The sequence below is a fragment of the Pistacia vera genome, unplaced genomic scaffold, assembly GCF_008641045.1.
Source record: "Pistacia vera cultivar Batoury unplaced genomic scaffold, PisVer_v2 Contig246, whole genome shotgun sequence".
Lineage (NCBI taxonomy): Eukaryota > Viridiplantae > Streptophyta > Magnoliopsida > Sapindales > Anacardiaceae > Pistacia > Pistacia vera.
Window position 1 is genome coordinate 611,911 of NW_022196053.1, and position 19,292 is coordinate 631,202.

Consider the following 19,292-nt stretch of genomic DNA (forward strand, 5'->3'; position numbering starts at 1 on the left):
CAGTTCTCTCATGCAGTGCTGTGAATAAAAATATTGTTGTCTCAAATCATATGATAGCTCTCCTGTCTTAGCTTAACGCCACAATTATCAATTTAAACTTTACTGTGAAACTAAATGGCAGCTTCTTTTCTAATTTTAAGGTTTAGGGGCCAACCACATTGGGTGGTTCAAATAAGATTCTGGTGTGATTACTTAAGAAATTTTAAGTTTAATCCACTTAGTTGTCAACCTAATAGGGGTGATTATAAGGGGATTTATTCAATTGTCAACTTTAGGGCTACGGGATTAGTTGAGGTGTGCATAAGTTGGTTCGGACACCTTGATCACCACAAAAAAAAAAAAGAAAAAAAAAAAGATTTAGCTGCCTATCGATGAAAATGTAACTTGTAATGAGTAGAAGATAAGAACTTGATTCTGGAAATCTGTTTTCATTGTTCTTATTAGTCCCAGAATGATGAAGAAACCTCAGAATTGCATTTTTGACATCCATTCCTCTGGAGATTTTTAATCAGCACTCCAAGAACTAGTAATCAGTCTGAGCTTTATAACAAACCAAGAAAAATCATGGGACACTCAAAAGAATCCAAAACAATGGAAAACAATATTCAACACAATGTCAGCTTCCCCTTCTCTCTCAATTTTCATAACTTATTTCGACTAGCTATCACCAGTAGAGCAATCCATATTTACATTGAAAATCAGATACAATCCCTCGACAAGGATGATAAATCAAACGAATCCTGAAAGCTTCAACTTATCCAAGCCAAGGAACCTTCAAGGTGCTTTGGTTCCCCTGCCGCAATTCAAACCATCAGGAGTGTTAATGAGAGTAATGGAGAGTAAAAGAAAAGAAGAAACTTTTAATAGATATTTTACCAACCTTCTAGAGGAGCTTATGCTTCTGGTTTTTTTGGTGTCTTCTTGCTTCATTGATGTAGCTTCCTTTTCTCTAGCTGCTGCTTCTCTCTTAACTTTCTTGGACTCTATTTCCATGGATTTTGTTAGTGCATCAACCTTCTTCATCAGCATCTGCAAAGAAATTTATCTCACATATTTAGCTACTCGTGCTTTCAACAACTTTGCAACAAAGAGAAAAAGAACTTCACCTTGATTTCCTCATCTTTGGCATTCAAGCTACTTTCTTTAGCCTCACAAAACTTCCTTAAATTTATGACTTCCTTTTGAAGTCTATCATATAGAAACCCGGAAACCATGTCTTCACAATCAGGATTTCCATTTCCCTTGTTATTCTGCGAGTCCTCAAGGCCACCACCACCAGTTCTGTTTCTGACTTCTGCTGGAACTGTTGTGTCATCATCCTTAAACTTATCAAAATTGGTGTTGGTGTTCCCCTTCACTTCAGTATTTTCCTTTCCACTGCTATCAACAACCTTACTTCTTGATGGCCACATACTTTTTCTCAGCATATTCTCTCTCTTTTTCAAGTTATCAGCTGTCTTTAGTCCTCCGGTAGCACTGACTGTTCCATTTTCAATGTTTGGCTGCTGCAATAGAGAGCTTCTGTTGACGGTTGAAGCCCTTGGCTGTGATGTAGACCTCTTCCTTAGTCCACCATTGGATGTTAAGAACCCTAGAATGTTACTGGACTTTTCTGTTTTTGGGGATCCACAAAACAGATTCGGATTGACTGAGAAACTTGATAAATTCTTTAAGCCTTCTTCCAATGTGTTTAGCCTCAGCTTCAGTTTATCCTGAAGTAATTAGTTTCCCATTAGCACATAAATTCAACTAATTCAAGAATATGATGGAGAATCTGATTTGAAGAAGAAATCAAATTTAACCTTCAATTGTGCTTCTGCCTTAGCTGTTCTTTCTGATATACCCAGTTTGTCTTTCAATCGTTGCATTTCTGCCTATATATATGTAAGGATGTGGTTAATCATACAAGAAAGAAATCTAGATAGTGAATGGTGTAAATCTTAATTAAAAGATCTGCGAAACTGGCTTCCAAGAGCATTTTTTCAATGAAAAAAAATACCTGCATCAACCTTCTCTCCTCCAACCATTGCCTAACAGGCATAACCTTGTCATTCTCATCCTTCCACTCATTAGCCACCACAGTTGCCACACGGTTAGCAGATACTTTAACTCTGGCCAACTCCCTCTCCAAGATTCTCTTTTCCTCCTGAAAAAATAAGTTGAAGGTCAAGCACCAAATCAATGCATAGCTCTCATCCATAGTATTACTATTCTGGTAGAGGTAAAAATAGCTTCACAACTCCTAATCTGAATCCTCAAAATCAGCACAGATAAGCATGATACCTACATTTAGCTCAGAAATTTGTCGCTTAAAGTCACGAACAGCATTGGCTGCAGCCCCACCAGCTAGAACAGCCTCCTCAAGTTCTTTAATGCTTTGGCTAAGCTTTTCGACCTCTAAGACCTTTTGACGATTGGTTTTCTCAAGGATTCTGTTCTCCTCCTGCATATGGTAAATTGAAATTAGCTAATTTACTCAATCATTGATATTGTATATAACAAAGAATGTGTCAGTTTATGGTAAAAATCATGCCTGGCAGATCTCAATCTGTCTCTTCAATTCAAAGTTCAGGTTTTGAACATCCTCAACTATCAAAGCTCTTTCCAAAGCACTTCGCAAAATCTTTTCCGCTTCAAGAAGAGCTGACTCTTTTGACTTAGTGAGACGTTCCAATGCCTTCTTATCCTCTTGAAGTGCTGCAACCTGAGAATGCCAACAGAAATGACAAGAGCTTGCAGCATAAAAAATGAATAAACACACACATAAACACAAACACAAACACAATCTAAAGGGTTATATTTATTCTGTACCTCATTTTTATACATCTTAACCTCTGCCTCCAAAGGAGCAAGAATAGATTCAATTGGAACAGAATCATCATCCTTTAGATTTGCATGCACCCTTCTAAGAGCAGCTTCTGCAGCATATTGAGCAGCCAATGCATCTCTCTTCTCATTTGTTAGCTTTTTTATTTCCAGATTCTGCATTGAATCACAATTGAACAAAAATAATTAGGTACCTTACTTTTCACAAATCAAGTAATACACACACAAATTTGTAAGACCTCGACCCACCTTATGTTCGAGAAGATTTTCAGTCACAGTAAGTTTCTCATCCAACTTTTTAACTTCATTTCTGAGCTGTAAACATAGAAAAACATATTCAAACTCTATTAAATTGAAACTTTCTCTAAAGCCATGCTTGCAGAACATCTTATTGTATGCTGCAATGATTGTGTATGACATTTTAAGACGTCTGCACATAAACGCCAAACTGATACTAAATTTTCTTCCATAAAATTGCTCAGTACCTCTTCTATAGCCTTATCCTTCAGGACATCGGTTGCTCGCAATGCCTTGATTTCACCCTGAGCAACCCCAAACTCCCTGTCCTTCTCTGCAATTATGAGAAGAAAAAAAATTACTATCATGAAGTGTATCGATTAATGATTATCATACCACCCTAGAAAATTCCATGTTGTTTCTGAAAGTCTAGCAGTTGTATATTGAAAGAGTGAATATGGTAGCTAGCTGTTTAGAAAGAATACAGTAACATCTGTTAAAAAAAAAAAAAAAAAAAAAAAAAAAAAACTTCTAAGAATCAAAAGAGAGAGACATGCACAAACCTTTGAGGTGGTTCTGCAAACGATTGAGTTCCAACACAACAGGGTCAGGGTGAACAAGAGAGAGCTCTTAACTCCCCCAAGTTTAACTTCTTCAAAACCAACATCTTTTTGGTTACTTTTTGGCAAGCTTAGTTTTCTAATGCAACAATAAAGAATGAATGGGCAAAACAAAACTACAATAAAACGAGCTGAAGGTGGGGGGTTTATAAGAGGGTTTAGTGTGGAACAAGAGAGAGTCCATCCCTTTAAGGAATTGACCGCAAAGAGGGAAGGATCTTCCCTTACTATGAAGCAATATTTGAAAGTAATCATTAGAGCCGGCCTAGTCGGCTCTTATCTTGACAGTAACGGTTACGTCTTTTTATTGCATGATATCATCTTTTAAACTCAAATTTTTCTCACCTGATAACATCATAAACCACCCCCTTATCTCAACGGTTTCATCCCAAATCTTCATGTTGAATCTCTTATATATACTCAACTCTAAGTTGACAAAGGTTAGCAGGTTTACAGCATGTTAAAAACCTCAGTTAAAAATCCCATCTGAAAATTTCCGATATCTTATGTTATATGTTTCTCACACTCAATATCATCAGAACAACCAACAGAATAACCACGCTTGGGTGGGTCGAGTGGTAGTACTCAAAAGATCCTGAATTCGATTCACCTTGATTGCTATAAGGTAGCACTGAAAGATTACCGACCGTAACTTTAGAGCTTCGGAGTTAACTGAGGTGCGCTCAAACTGACTGTACACCCTAATCACCCCAACAAAAAAAAACCAACAAGAATTAAGTTTCTAAGTAAACTATCGATTATACAAGTTTGTACATTATAATTTTAAGATGTTCACATATGAGACAATTTCGAACTAGTTATTGTAGGCGTATTCATCCGAAAGTCATCTATACCAACTTATATAACAAATATGCAATGAACAACCCACTATAACAAGAGATTATAATAAATCTTCGAGAAGTCTAAAACCCATTGATTAATTAGGGTTTTGTTTGTGTTGATGAGGGGATGAAAGTGAGAGATGGTAGGTTATATTGAAACTATACAAAAAAGAAAAAGGGTCTTAAACTTAATCCATGATTTTAATGATAAGATTGTCAAAAGGATTGCGTCAATGAAAGAAATGTTTATCTGCTTTTATGGGTTGTTTTTTCCTTTTGAGATAATAATATATTAAACAACCATGGTCCATGAACAATAATATTAGCATATTAAGAGAAATTTTAATTAGAATATGATTGTTGTTGATAGAAAGCTCTGGTTTTGGAGTAATCCCAGTTGTTAACCGCTAAAATATGCTTAAACCAAGCACACAAATTAACTTAGTGGAAGCCACTTAAGCATACATATATAATTGAATTGAGGACTTGTTCAATGAAAGTGACAAACTAAAAGTGGCTTTAAGAAAAAACATATAAGTAAATTAATTTAAAGCTAAGTATATTCATCATTAAATATATAAATAATTAATAAAAATTGAAGCTCCAGCTGTTATGTTATAAGTGTTTTTTATCAAGCACTTTGCCAATTGGCAATATTCTTGAAGGTTTTCTGGGTAGATGACAAAAGCAAGACTCTTATCTTCTTCCCTCACACCAACAACAAACCCAGATAGCACCAAAAGAGTCAAAGGAGGATTTGATTAATTAAGGTAATAATTAAATTAAATTAAATATGGGTTTTTTTTTTTTATTATAATCATATCCTTATTGAATTCTCACTAATAATAGTTTGATAGTGATGGGAAGTGGGATCAAGTTCTTTGTGTGCTCCTTGTTTATTTGAGTAGGTAAGTGGTAATCTATAAATAAATACATTTAATTTAAACCTAAATTTATTGTTATAATTATACTACAATATCATTTCAGTCCAACGAGTGAATCTAACCGATAATTGTATCATAACGGTCTTGATTATATATATAATATATAATATATATAGACTTGTTTTAGTTGTTTTTTCCTTTTTTTTAGTACATTAATCCGAATTTTAGATTTTGTATAGCTAAAATCATATTAAGAGAATCTTACTTAAATAAAAAAAAAAAAAAAAAAAATAAGTTTAGTGAGCTCTCTTTCAATTTCAATTTTCAGATTGCTGTTGGGGTGGTCTTGCACCTGTGGGCGATTCAATTGTTAGACCCAAACAACTTTCCTTTTGCTGGTGGTTATTCGGACACCTGTACCGTTACCTCGTATTCGTATATTCGTATATACTTCTGGATTGATTTAACGATGGATATAAAAGGATGAGACCTTTTAACTTAAATTTATGACTTGGATAGGAACATAATATTACAATCAAAGAGATACGAGATAGAACTTGAAAGTAATTATTTTATTGTCACCTCATCAACTCTTGTAATCGATAAACGATTAAAACTTTGTGTTAACAATTTAAGTTAAAGGATTCCAACCTGAATATAAATATGACCTGATATTTCATATAAGGTAAATTACCCTTCGGTATACAACACAATCTATCAAATTTGTTGTATTTTTTTTTTTTTTTTTTTTTTTTTTTTGTGACTCTAAGTGTCTAGCCAACTTACGCGTATTTCAACTAATCTCGAGAGAGACCTGTGTAGAATCCATTAGTGGGAGAAGATTAGATTGAAAAGTTTCCGAAAGTCCACCGGCAAAGTTATGCTTTTCCCATCACTAAGCACCCAAAAGAATGACGAAAAATAAGCCAAGAATCAAAAGAATAGATTAATTAGCTAATCTTTTCATCAACTTCATTACCACATTTGAGAAAAAGAAGTTATGCCTTTCCTTTAGTCCTCATCTTAATTTCACATGATAAGCACCCACTTCTAAAAGTAACCGACCAATCCAAGAAGTGGACAAGATTATACAACAACATTCCTTTGGTTTTCTTGTAATGACATTGTGCCATTCCACCAATTTGCCCCATTTTTTTTTTCCCAAAAATACCCATCACATAATAGTAGTAAGAATAAGTTATACTTACAACTGATTAATCACACAAACAAAAAATACACGAAATCATGTAAATGAACTACTCTGTTCTACGTTTTTTATATAATTGAGATAGTTGTATGACTCAGTTATAAGATAACATTATTTATATAGTAATCACTTTTTAAGTCTCATCTCAAGTCTCGCTTGCATGAAAACCCAAAAACAAATTTGTGTAAGCTATAGTCGAAGTGGAATATCTGTGTGTATGTTCTTGCATGGAGGGTGTTTTGGTAATTGGGGAAACATGGACAAAATGGAGGTGGATTGTTTAGGAAACAAAGGAATCTATCAAGAAACTTTTAGAGGAAAGACAAAGCAAATTTGAAAAAAATTATGAACCATCCATCATCAAACATACAACTGCTTAAATAGAGAAGTATGACCTTTCTAATTGAGTTGCAATCTTCTTAACCTAAGAGAGGCCATGGATAACATTTCACCAAAGCTTATGCAATATAAATATCACCTCACTTTAGTAGCTGTTGGTTCTTTAATTCTGGCGTGTTGTCATATGCAGCCCCATGCTCACCATTCTGACATACTTTTGGCCTCTTTCGCGTCAACACGCTGTGTTCTTGCTGCTGATCATCACTTTGGGGCGTTTCGCATCTGGCAATTGACGGTCATGGTGAAAAGGCCGGTGAAGGATTCCTAGATTATGTTGCAGGGCGACCGGAACATGTTGGAGAATCTCAGAAATATGAGTAAATAAAAAAGGTTCATGTCTCAATCTCAGATACATAGGCTCAAACTGTATTTCATCGCTGTAACTATTTCCCCTGCATATAAGGAAGTTGTATCTCTTTCTTTCACTCACTCTATGAATGTAAAAACACTAGAATGTCAATCAAACTGTTAACTTTAGAATGGTAAATGTGAATTGCAGCTTCAGTCTCTAATCTCTCTCAGATTGCATTTCCTAGCACATTTTGTTATGATCTCACTATGAATGGCAGTTTGGCACAGCATAATTGCACAGAATATGACCAAGGAATAGAATTATTAAAGACGGAGGTAGAGCTTTAGTCGTCATCAACTACTGGTTTTATGTTGGCCAAAGTTCTGTTCTTTTAGGATGCCTCTCTCTGTTTGTGCTCTCAACATTAGAAATCCAATTGAAGCCTCTTATAAATATCTCTAGAACCTGCAAATAGAAGTTTCCCAAATGGTAAAACTTTGAAATGTAAAGACATATTAAGGTCTCTTATTGGTCATAGTGACAAGAGATTAAGGCTCTCGGTGCCTCTGAGCCAATTTCTCTTTATACTTGGAAATGAGACCATGGCCCTTCCAGCTATCAGTCCTATCTTCGTAGCAGATGGCCATGGAAACCACGATAGCACTTGGAACCAATATCACTCCTAAGTCCTACCATAGAGGTTTAGAGCAAAGCTAAGACGAACCATTGTCAACCACAAAATCTACAACGCATCCTCCAGTTTAACTTCAATTACCATTTCAAATATAAGCAGAAATCCCAAATCCTAGTATACTTGGTTACTTTTTTTCCTTTAATTTTTCCACCCACCACAAAGTAGACTTGTCACAGTTAGCACTTGATTCTCTGTTTGTCCTATCTACGCTTTATCATCTCAGATTGATTTGGTTTGTGATATAAGGCACCAATTTCTGGTATCCTTGCAAGTAAATCATGTGACTGGTGGTTGCAACCAATTATGAATGCCAGGCACCTCTAAAAAAGCTTGAAAAAGAAGCACTTTCCTTGACCCAACCATCCTAGGTAGTTATGATAGTTAGATGTTACATCACATCATGTTTCTTGAAAGCAATCAAACAGTTGCAAAGTAGAAAAAAATAAATAAAAAATCATTCAGATAACATGTCCATTACTCTCCTACCAAAGCTAAATTTTTCTTGTGCAAGTAATCATACAGTTCTCATGCTGTTAATCCTCTTCCAAAACATAAGAAAAGAATGTAGAGAGTAAGCGATCAATTTCAAGCAGATGCAGGTGCATCCCACATGCTTCCAGTTTGTTTCGAGTAACTTATGATCAATATAGAATCAGTGCAGAGGAAACAGAAATTACGTTTTTGCTTTATGACAAATATTAAAAAGAGTATCAGACCAATTAAGGAATGACTGAGTAATCCTTAAGGACTTCATTCACTAATATGAATCAAGTGATAAGAGATAAATTCTCAATATGTTTTTTTATTAACTTTACCAAGATGCTGTCAGTTAGCTTTGTGCTTGAGATGATGAAGGTTACATCATATCTGTGGCTGTCAAAGTTCCTGAATGATCAGCGTCAAGTTTTTGGAACCTTTCCAGTATGAGTGAAATATCATCGTTGCTGATCTTCCCCATTTCCTTCAGCTTATATATGATAAATTCTTCAGCACTGTTGTAAAGGAAACCAACAGCATACATCAGAAATGCCGCAAAATGGAATTACAAAAACAATAATCACTGATAATAACATATATCTGACTTAGGCATAAGTGACTGCATAGAAAGAAAAAGTAAATTAGTGTGTCATTAGAGTTTTCCTAGTTCAGAATTCTTGAGTCCAAAATCATAAAAACCACCCGCACCTGACTTTTCTGTCATGATCAAGATCAGCAGCCTCAAGATCTGAAAATGTAAGGTTTCGTGTAAGAGCCCGTTCAATCCTTGACTTTTGCCTACTTTCGGTGTATAGTTCAGTGAGGCAAAGAAAGAACTGAGCTAAGCAAAGAGTACTACTCAGTATCCAGAAAACAGCGAAAATCCGACCCACTCCAGTTGAGAAACTCTCATCCCCGTATCCTAGAGTAGTGATGGTGGAACAAACACAATAAAAAGCATCAACAGGTTTTAATTTTTCAACGAGAATTAGGAAGAGAATTCCCACAATTATAAGCACCAACAGCATTACTGTAGACATCAAAAACTTGTATTTGGCTTTGTGGACCTTAGCCTCCTTAAGAATCTCAGCTGAACCAACCTTTTCAATCTTGCTCATTGCCTTAACAAAAAGAATTTCATGCTTCTCAACAAGGTAATCTGCTGCCTTACCAAGAGTGAACCCAGCAAGAGCCATGCCAGTGAAAACATAAATGCAGGCAATTAACTTCGCCAACGTGCTACGAGGCACAAGATCCCCATATCCAGTAGTAGTCATTGTCACAACACAGAAGTACATGGCATCGAAAATCCCATTTGTTTTCTTACCCTCAATCTGATGCCGAACGAGGTAAAAGCAAACTGTCCCCGCTCCAAGGTAAGCCACTAACAAGACAAACACTTGCTTGAACCTAATTTCCTGTTGATCTATGGAAGATCCTGAACGTAGAAGAGACTGAATATTATTTTCCCCCAGGGAGATAGACTTATTTAAAAGTGCACTGGTCTCACCACACCAAGATTTTCTTCTCTGGAGAGCTGTGTTTCCACTGAAATTAGCAGGAACCCCATTTCTGGAAAGCAAAGACTGTCTAGCATCATCTTGAGCCATCAGAACATGATTGCCTACAGAACATAAATAATAAAATTATCAAGCAGTAAAAATTCTGCTAATTATAATCCAAGATTATCAATTCTTTCACCCTCAATCACATCTACACCGAAACCCACAAGCCAAACTACAAAACTAACATGAGACTTGCTCTTCTGGGCACATCACATTGGAAATCATATAAATCAAACGACAATATTCACAAACATTCAACCATTTGATTAATCAAATCATCCAATAAAAAACCCAATTCGCAATTGAAAGAAAACAAAAAAGGTATTCTAAGATCATACCTGATGAGTTGATGGTTCTTGTCCTGTAAAGTAGTACTCAATGAAAATCTAGCACAAAGGAGCCAGGGGAAGCGGGAAAGTCGGCGGATTGTGTCCAAGTGGCCATATGATTACCCCTAAGAATGTGAACCAATCTGGCCAACATTAACGTAAGTGAAATGCTTGCATGCTTTGATCTCAACGGTCCGCACTAGATAAATTATATTGATATTAAAATTATAAACTAACCACCGTATAAATCTGATCAACTTTAATTTGTGTCAAAGTTACATGGAGTATTATGTGGAATAATGCGACCATGAGATCTTTATAGTATATTTGCGGGTTTAATGTGGTGGAGTTACCGAAATAGAGTTAGAGGTTATCCGGAATTCAAGTATGGGAATTACATTTTGGGTGTGTTTGGTTAGAACTCTGAAAAGATAACTCCGGTAATCTATTTTTAATTCCAGACATTCTCTTGTTTGGTTGTCAAATAATAAAAGATCTCGGTAATCTTTTAATACCAATAGTGATTACTATAGGTTAAATAGAGGGTAATCAGATTACCTCCTTAGAGGGTGATATTTAAATATTATTGGGGTAATCTTAATTTTATACCCATTTTGTCCTTAATTAAATACCATTCTGAACACAATTACCCTCAAATGTCTACCAAATAACAATAACCTAGACCCCCTACATTTTAGAATTTAGCTAAAACACCCCAGCCACAAAGAGTTTAAAAGTTAACAAAATACCCCCAGCCACCAAAGACCACTATCGACCACCGGCAATAATCGCCAGATTGACGCATGACAGGCGAGATTTAGCCAGCCGTGCGCTGATCTGGCTGTTTTCGGCCAGATTGAAGGCCGGAAACGACCAGATAGTCGTGGATCTGGCCAAAATAGATCGGCCATTTGTGGCCGTTTTCGACCTGATCTAGGCAATCACGCTGTTTTTTGCCTTCGATCTGGCTGAAAATAGTCAAATCAGGGTGAATCTAGTTGGAAACAGCCAGATTGCCCTAGATCTGACCGTTTTCGGCTAGATCCACAATGATCTAGCTGTTTTTAGTCTTCGATCTAGCTAAAAACAGCCAAAACGGCTACCCTAATCTCGTCAGTCGTGCACTGTTTTGGTGACTGACGCTTGTGGCCGACGGTCAGTAGTAGTCTTGAGTGGCTGAGGGTATTTTGTTAAAATTTAAACTTTGTTGTTAGGGGTGTTTTAGCTAAATTCTCAAATATATGGGGTTAAAGGAATTTATTTAAATAATAATAATAATAATAATAATATATTATTATTATTATTATTATCGGGTGCGTTTTGTTTAGTATTTTGGATAAGATTTTGGGGATAGTATTGGATAGTTGGATAGGTTTATGATTACGAGAATAGGATTTTCAGAATATGTGTTTGGTAGAGTATTTTGACCTTGATATTTGTGTTGAATATTTGATTAATATATTTGTTTATAAATAATTTATTAATATAATATTTTATTGTAGTTTGTTAAAATAATGTATTATTATATATATAAGTTATCAAGTTACATTTTAATAATACTAAATATTTTATTGGTAATTTTGGTACCCGTATATATTAAAAAAAAAAAAAAAAAACTCATATTAATTTCAAGTACTAATCCAACTGTTTAAAAAATCACATTAATACATATATGACAAAAATACTAATAATTAACGTGGATATAAAAGGATGAGACCTTTTAACTTAAATTTATGACTTGAATGGAACATAATTTATTACAATCAAAGAGTACGAGATAGAAGTTGAAAGTAATTATTTTATTGTCACCTCATCAACTCTGTAATCGATAAACGATTAAAACTTTGTTACACATTTAAGTTAAAGGATTCCAACCTGAATATAAATATGACCTGATATTTCATATAAGGTAACATTACCCTTCGGTAATACAACACAATCTACCAAATGTTGTTGTATTTTTTTTTTTTTTTGTGACCACAAGTGTCTAAGCCAACTTACGCGTATTTCAACTAATCCTGAGAGACACTGTGTAGAATCCATTAGTGGGAGAAGATTAAGAATTGAAAAGTTTCCGAAAGTCCCCGGCAAAGTTATGCTTTTCCCATCACTAAGCACCCAAAAGAATGACGAAAAATAAGCCAAGAATCAAAAGAATAGATTAATTAGCTAATCTTTCATCAACTTCATTACCACATTGAGAAAAAGAAGTTATGCCTTCCTTTAGTCCTCATCTTAATTTCACATGATAAGCACCCACTTCTTCAAAAGTAACCGACCAATCCAAGAAGTGGACAAAGAATTTATACCACAACATTCCTTTGGTTTCTTGTAATGACCATTGTGCCATCCCACCAATTTGCCCCATTTTTTTTTCCAAAAAATACCACACACACATAATTAGTAAAAATAATTTATACTTACAACTGAATCATACAACAAACAAAAATTACACGAAATTCAGTATAAAAGTTACTCTTCTTACGTTATTATATGTTGTATGACTCAGTTATAGCATAACATTATTTTATATAGTAATCACTTTTTATCTCAACCTAAGTCTCGCTTGCATGAAACCCAAAACAAATTTGTGTAGCTATATCGAAGTGGAATATCTGGGTGTATGTTCTTGCATGGAGGGTGTTTTGGTAATTGGGGAAACATGGACAAAATTGGAGGTGGATTGTTAGGAAACAAGAGGAATCTCTCAAGAAACTTTTAGAGGAAAGACAAAACAATTGAAAAAAATTATGAAACCTCATCACTCTCAACATACAACTGCTAAATAGAGAAGTAACTACCTTTCTAATTGAGTTGCAATCTTCTTAACCTAAGAGAGGCCATGGATAACATTTCACCAAAGCTTATCAATAAAATATCACCTCACTTTAGTAGCTGTTGGTTCTTTAATTCTTGGCGTGTTGTCATATGCAGCCCCTCTATGCTCACCATTCTGACATACTTTTGGCCTCTTTTCGCGTCAACAGCTGTGTTCTTGCTGCTGATCATCACCTTTGGAGGCGTTTCGCATCTGGCAATTGACGGTCATGGTGAAAAGGCCGGTGAAGGATTCCTAGATTATGTTGCAGGGCGACCGGAGCATGTTGGAGAATCTCAGAAATATGAGTAAATAAAAAAGGTTCATGTCTCAATCTCAGATACATAGGCTCAAACTGTATTTCATCGCTGTAACTATTTCCCCTGCATATAAGGAAGTTGTATCTCTTTCTTTCACTCACTCTATGAATGTAAAAACACTAGAATGCAATCAAACTGTTAACTTTAGAATGGTAAATGTGAATTGCAGCTTCATCTCTAATCTCTCTCAGATTGCATTTCCTAGCACATTTGTTTATGATCTCACTATGAATGGCAGTTTGGCACAGCATAATTGCACAGAATATGACCAAGGAATAGAATTATTAAAGACGGAGGTAGAGCTTTAGTCGTCATCAACTACTGGTTTTATGTTGGCCAAAGTTCTGTTCTTTTAGGATGCCTCTCTCTGTTTGTGCTCTCAACATTAGAAATCCAATTGAAGCATCTTATAAATATCTCTAGAACCTGCAAATAGAAGTTCCCAATGGTAAAACTTTGAAATGTAAGGACATATTAAGGTCTCTTATGGTCATAGTGACAAGAGATTAAGGCTCTCGGTGCCTCTGAGCCAATTTTCTCTTATACTTGGAAATGAGACCATGGCCCTTCCAGCTATAGTCCTATCTTCGTAGCAGATGGCCATGGAAACCACGATAGCACTTGGAACAATATCACTCCTAAGTCCTACCATAGAGGTTTAGAGCAAAGCTAAGACGAACCATTGTCAACCACAAATCTACAACGCATCCTCCGGTTTAACTTCAATTACCATTTCAAATATAAGCAGAAATCCCAAATCCTAGTATACTTGTACTTTTTTCCTTAATTTTTCCACCCACCACAAAGTAGACTTGTCACAGTTAGCACTTGATTCTCTGTTTGTCCTATCTACGCTTTATCATCTCAGATTGATTTGGTTGTGATATAGGCACCAATTTCTGGTATCCTTGCAAGTAAATCATGTGACTGGTGTGTTGCAACCAATTATGAATGCCAGGCACCTCTAAAAAAGCTTGAAAAAGAAGCACTTTCCTTGACCCAACTATCCTAGGTAGTTTAGATAGATGTTACATCACATCATGTTTCTTGAAAGCAATCAAACAGTTGCAAAGTAGAAAAATAAATAAAAAATCATTCGATAACATGTCCATTACTCTCCTACCAAAGCTAAATTTTTCTTGTGCAAGTAATCATACAGTTCTCATGCTGTTAATCCTCTTCAAAACATAAGAAAAGAATGTAGAGAGTAAGCGTTCAATTTCAAGCAGATGCAGGTGCATCCCCATGCTTCCAGTTTGTTCGAGTAACTTATGATCATATAGAATCAGTGCAGAGGAAACAGAAATTACGTTTTTGCTTTATGACAAATATTAACAAGAGTATCAGACCAATTAGGAATGACTGAGTAATCCTTAAGGACTTCATTCACTAATATGATCAAGTGATAAGAGTAAATTCTCAATATGTTTTTTTATAACTTTACCAAGATGCTGTCAGTTAGCTTTGTGCTTGAGATGATGAAGGTTACATCATATCTGTGCTGTCAAAGTTCCTGAATGATCAGCGTCAAGTTTTTGGAACCTTCCAGTATGAGTGAAATATCATCGTTGCTGATCTTCCCCATTTCCTTCAGCTTATATATGATAAATTCTCAGCACTGTTGTAAAGGAAACCAACAGCTACATCAGAAATGCCGCAAAATGGAATTACAACCACAATAATCACTGATAATAACATATATCTGACTTAGGATAAGTGACTGCATAGAAAGAAAAAGTAAATTAGTGTGTCATTAGAGTTTTCCTAGTTCAGATTCTTGAGTCCAAAACATAAAACACCACCCCACCTGACTTTTCTTCATGATCAAGATCAGCAGCCTCAAGATCTGAAAATGTAAGGTTTCGTGTAAGAGCCCGTTCATCCTTGACTTTTGCCTACTTTCGGTGTATAGTTCAGTGAGGCAAAGAAAGAACTGAGCTAAGCAAAGAGTACTACTCAGTATCCAGAAAACAGCGAAAATCCGACCCACTCCGTTGAGAAACTCTCATCCCCGTATCCGAGAGTATGATGGTGGAACAAACACAATAAAAAGCATCAACAGGTTTTAATTTTTCAACGAGAATTAGGAAGAGAATTCCCACAATTATAAGCACCACAGCATTACGTAGACATCAAAAACTTGTATTTGGCTTTGTGGTCCTTAGCCTCTTAACATACCACCCTAGAAAATTCCATGTTGTTTCTGAAAGTCTAGCAGTTGTATATTGAAAGAGTGAATATGGTAGCTAGCTGTTTAGAAAGAATACAGTAACATCTGTTAAAAAAAAAAAAAAAACTTCTAAGAATCAAAAGAGAGAGACATGCACAAACCTTTGAGGTGGTTCTGCAAACGATTGAGTTCCAACACAACAGGGTCAGGGTGAACAAGAGAGAGCTCTTCAACTCCTCCAAGTTTAACTTCTTCAAAACCAACCATCTTTTTGGTTACTTTTTGGCAAGCTTAGTTTTCTAATGCAACAATAAAGAATGAATGGGCAAAACAAAACTACAATAAAAACGAGCTGAAGGTGGGGGGTTTAATAAGAGGGTTTAGTGTGAAACACAGAGAGAGTCCATCCCTTTAAGGAATTGACCGCAAAAAGAGGAAGGATCTTCCCTTACTATGAAGCAATATTTGAAAGTTACATTCATTAGAGCCGGCCTAGTCGGCTCTTATCTTGACAGTAACGGTTACTTTCTTTTTATTAGCATGATATCATCTTTTAAACTCAAATTTTTCTCACCTGATAACATCATAAACCAACCACCTTATCTCAACGGTTTCATTCCCAAATCTTCATGTTGAATCTCTTTATATATACTCAATCTCTAAGTTGACAAAGGTTAGCAGGTTTACAGCATGTTAAAAACCTCAGTTAAAAAATCCCATCTGAAAATTTCCGATATCTTATGTATTATATGTTTCATCACTTCAATATTCATCAGTAACAACCAACAGAATAACCACGCTTGGGTGGTCGAGTGGTAGTACTCAAAAGATCCTGAATTCGATTCACCTTGATTGCTAATAAGGTAGCCACTGAAAGATTACCCGACCGTTAACTTTAGAGCTTCGGAGATTAACTGAGGTGCGCTCAAACTGATCTGTACACCCTAATCACCCCCAACCAAAAAAACCAACCAACAGAATTAAGTTTCTAAAGTAAGACTATCGATTATACAAGTTTGTACATTATAAATTTTAAGATGTTCACATATGAGAACTTTCGAAATCTAGTATATTGTAGGCGTATTCATCCGAAAGTTCATCTATACCAACTTATATAACAAATATGCAATGAACAACCCACCTATAACAAGAGAATTATAATAAATCTTCGAGAAGTCTAAAACCCCATTTGATTAATTAGGGTTTTTGTTTGTGTTGATGAGGGGATGAAAGTGAGAGATGGTAGGTATTATTTGAAACCTATACAAAAAAGAAAAAGGGTCTTAAACTTAATCCATGATTTTAATGATAAGATTGTCAAAAGGATTGCGTCAATGAAAGAAATGTTTATCTGCTTTTATGGGTTGTTTTTTCCTTTTGAGATAATAATATATTAAACCATACCATGGTCCATGAACAATAATATTAGCATTATTAAGAGAAATTTTAATTAGAATATGATTGTTGTTGATAGAAAGCTCTGGTTTTGGAGTAATCCCAGTTGCTTAACCGCTAAAATATGCTTAAACCAAGCACTAAATTAACTTAGTGGAAGCCACTTAAGCATACATATATAATTGAATTGAGGACTTGTTCAATGAAAGTGACAAACTAAAAGTGGCTTATAAGAACAAACATATAAGTAAATTAATTTAAAGCTAAGTATATTTCATCATTAAATATATAAATTAATTAATAAAAATTATGAAGCTCCAGCTGTTATGTTATAGAAGTGCTTTTTTATCAAGCACTTTGCCAATTGGCAAATATTCTTGAAGGTTTTCTGGGTAGATGACAAAAGCAAGACTCTTATCTTCTTCCCCTCACCAACAACAACAAACCCAGATAGCACCAAAAGAGTCAAAGGAGGATTTGATTAATTAAGGTAATTAATTAAATTAAATTAAATTATTGGGTTTTTTTTTATTATTATTATAATCATATCCTTATTGAATTCTCACTAATAATAGTTTTGATAGTGATGGGAAGTGGGATCAAGTTCTTTGTGTGCTCCTTGTTTATTTGAGTAGGTAAGTGTAATATCTATAAATAAATACATTTAAATTAAACCTAATATTTATTGTTTATAATTATACTTACAATATCATTTCAGTCCAACGAGTGAATCTAACCGATAATTGTATCATAACGGTCTTGATTATATATATATATATATATATATATATAAGACTTGTTTTAGTTGTTTTTATCCTTTTTTTTAGTATCAATTAATCCGAATTTTAGATTTTGTATAGCTAAAAATCATATCTTAAGAGAATCTTACTTAAATAAAATAAAATAAAATAAAAATAATAATTATTAGTGAGCTCTCTTTCAATTTCAATTTTCAGATTGCTGTTGGGCTGGTCTTGCACCTGTTGGGCGATTCAATTGTTAGACCCAAACAATCTTTCCTTTTGCTGGTGGGCTTATTCGGACACCTGTACCGTTACCTCGTATTCGTATATTCGTATATACTTCTGGATTATAATTTAACGATGGATATAAAAGGATGAGACCTTTTAACTTAAATTTATGACTTGAATTGGAACATAATTTATTACAATCAAAGAGATACGAGATAGAACTTGAAAGTAATTATTTTATTGTCACCTCATCAACTCGTTGTAATCGATAAACGATTAAAACTTTGCGTTAACAATTTAAGTTAAAGGATTCCAACCTGAATATAAATATGACCTGATATTTCATATAAGGTAACATTACCCTTCGGTAATACAACACAATCTACCAAATGTTGTTGTATTTTTTTTTTTTTTTGTGACTCAAGTGTCTAAGCCAACTTACGCGTATTTCAACTAATCCTTGAGAGACACCTGTGTAGAATCCATTAGTGGGAGAAGAATTAAGAATTGAAAAGTTTCCGAAAGTCCACCGGCAAAGTTATGCTTTTCCCATCACTAAGCACCCAAAAGAATGACGAAAAATAAGCCAAGAATCAAAAGAATAGATTAATTAGCTAATCTTTTCATCAACTTCATTACCACATTTGAGAAAAAGAAGTTATGCCTTTCCTTTAGTCCTCATCTTAATTTCACATGATAAGCACCCACTTCTTCAAAAGTAACCGACCAATCCAAGAAGTGGACAAAGAATTTATACCACCAACATTCCTTTGGCTTTCTTGTAATGACCATTGTGCCATCCCACCAATTTGCCCCATTTTTTTTTTTCCAAAAAATACCCACATCACATAATATATAGTAAAAATAATATTATACTTACAACTGAATCATACAATCAAACAAAAATTACACGAAATTCATATAAAATGATTACTCTATCTTACGTTTTTCATCTAGTTGTATGACTCAGTTATAAGCATAACATTATTTTATATAGTAATCACTTTTTAAGTCTCAACTCTGAAGTCTCGCTTGCATGAAACCCAAAAACAAATTTGTGTAAGCTATAGTCGAAGTGGATATATCTGTGTGTATGTTCTTGCATGGAGGGTGTTTTGGTAATTGGGGAAACATGGACAAAATTGGAGGTGGATTGTTTAGGAAACAAGAGGAATCTCTCAAGAAACTTTTAGAGGAAAGACAAAACAAGTTTGAAAAAAATTATGAAACCATCATCATCTACAAC

The 19,292-nt window shown here is 34.8% G+C and overlaps 2 protein-coding genes across 3 annotated transcripts; both read right to left on the bottom strand.

The window, feature by feature from the left end:
• Nucleotides 1-604: 604 nt before the first annotated feature.
• Nucleotides 605-16,284, bottom strand: LOC116131956 (microtubule-associated protein 70-5). The gene is made up of 11 exons (XM_031417634.1): nucleotides 15,842-16,284; nucleotides 3,312-3,397; nucleotides 3,076-3,141; nucleotides 2,812-2,982; nucleotides 2,534-2,704; nucleotides 2,288-2,443; nucleotides 2,000-2,146; nucleotides 1,803-1,874; nucleotides 1,107-1,712; nucleotides 881-1,029; nucleotides 605-793 (listed from the first exon to the last, which is right to left on the bottom strand). Exons 1-11 carry the CDS (start codon nucleotides 15,945-15,947, stop codon nucleotides 775-777), a joined length of 1,749 nt encoding a protein of 582 aa, XP_031273494.1. The 5' UTR covers nucleotides 15,948-16,284; the 3' UTR covers nucleotides 605-774.
• On the bottom strand, nucleotides 8,585-10,542 carry LOC116131957 (two-pore potassium channel 1-like). 2 transcript variants are annotated; one of them, XM_031417636.1, is made up of 4 exons: nucleotides 10,382-10,542; nucleotides 9,989-10,102; nucleotides 9,187-9,916; nucleotides 8,585-8,993 (listed from the first exon to the last, which is right to left on the bottom strand). In XM_031417636.1, the coding sequence occupies exons 2-4, from the start codon at nucleotides 10,086-10,088 to the stop codon at nucleotides 8,858-8,860; spliced, it is 966 nt and encodes a 321-aa protein (XP_031273496.1). In that variant the 5' UTR covers nucleotides 10,089-10,102; nucleotides 10,382-10,542; the 3' UTR covers nucleotides 8,585-8,857. The 2 variants fall into 2 exon arrangements, with proteins under 2 accessions (XP_031273496.1, XP_031273495.1); XM_031417635.1 differs by having other exon boundaries at nucleotides 9,187-10,102.
• Nucleotides 16,285-19,292: the final 3,008 nt, after the last annotated feature.

Excerpts from the sequence above, each read along its gene's own strand:
- LOC116131957 (XM_031417635.1), bottom strand. The coding sequence starts at position 10,088 with ATGGCTCAAGATGATGCTAGACAGTCTTTGCTTTCCAGAAATGGGGTT. Across the intron at positions 8,994-9,186 it reads GATCATGACAGAAAAGTCAG|TGCTGAAGAATTTATCATAT; the intron begins GTGCGGGTGGTT and ends CCTTTACAACAG.
- LOC116131956 (XM_031417634.1), bottom strand. The coding sequence starts at position 15,947 with ATGGTTGGTTTTGAAGAAGTTAAACTTGGAGGAGTTGAAGAGCTCTCT. Across the intron at positions 3,398-15,841 it reads TTTGCAGAACCACCTCAAAG|AGAAGGACAGGGAGTTTGGG; the intron begins GTTTGTGCATGT and ends TCATAATTGCAG. Across the intron at positions 1,030-1,106 it reads CCAAAGATGAGGAAATCAAG|ATGCTGATGAAGAAGGTTGA; the intron begins GTGAAGTTCTTT and ends ATTTCTTTGCAG.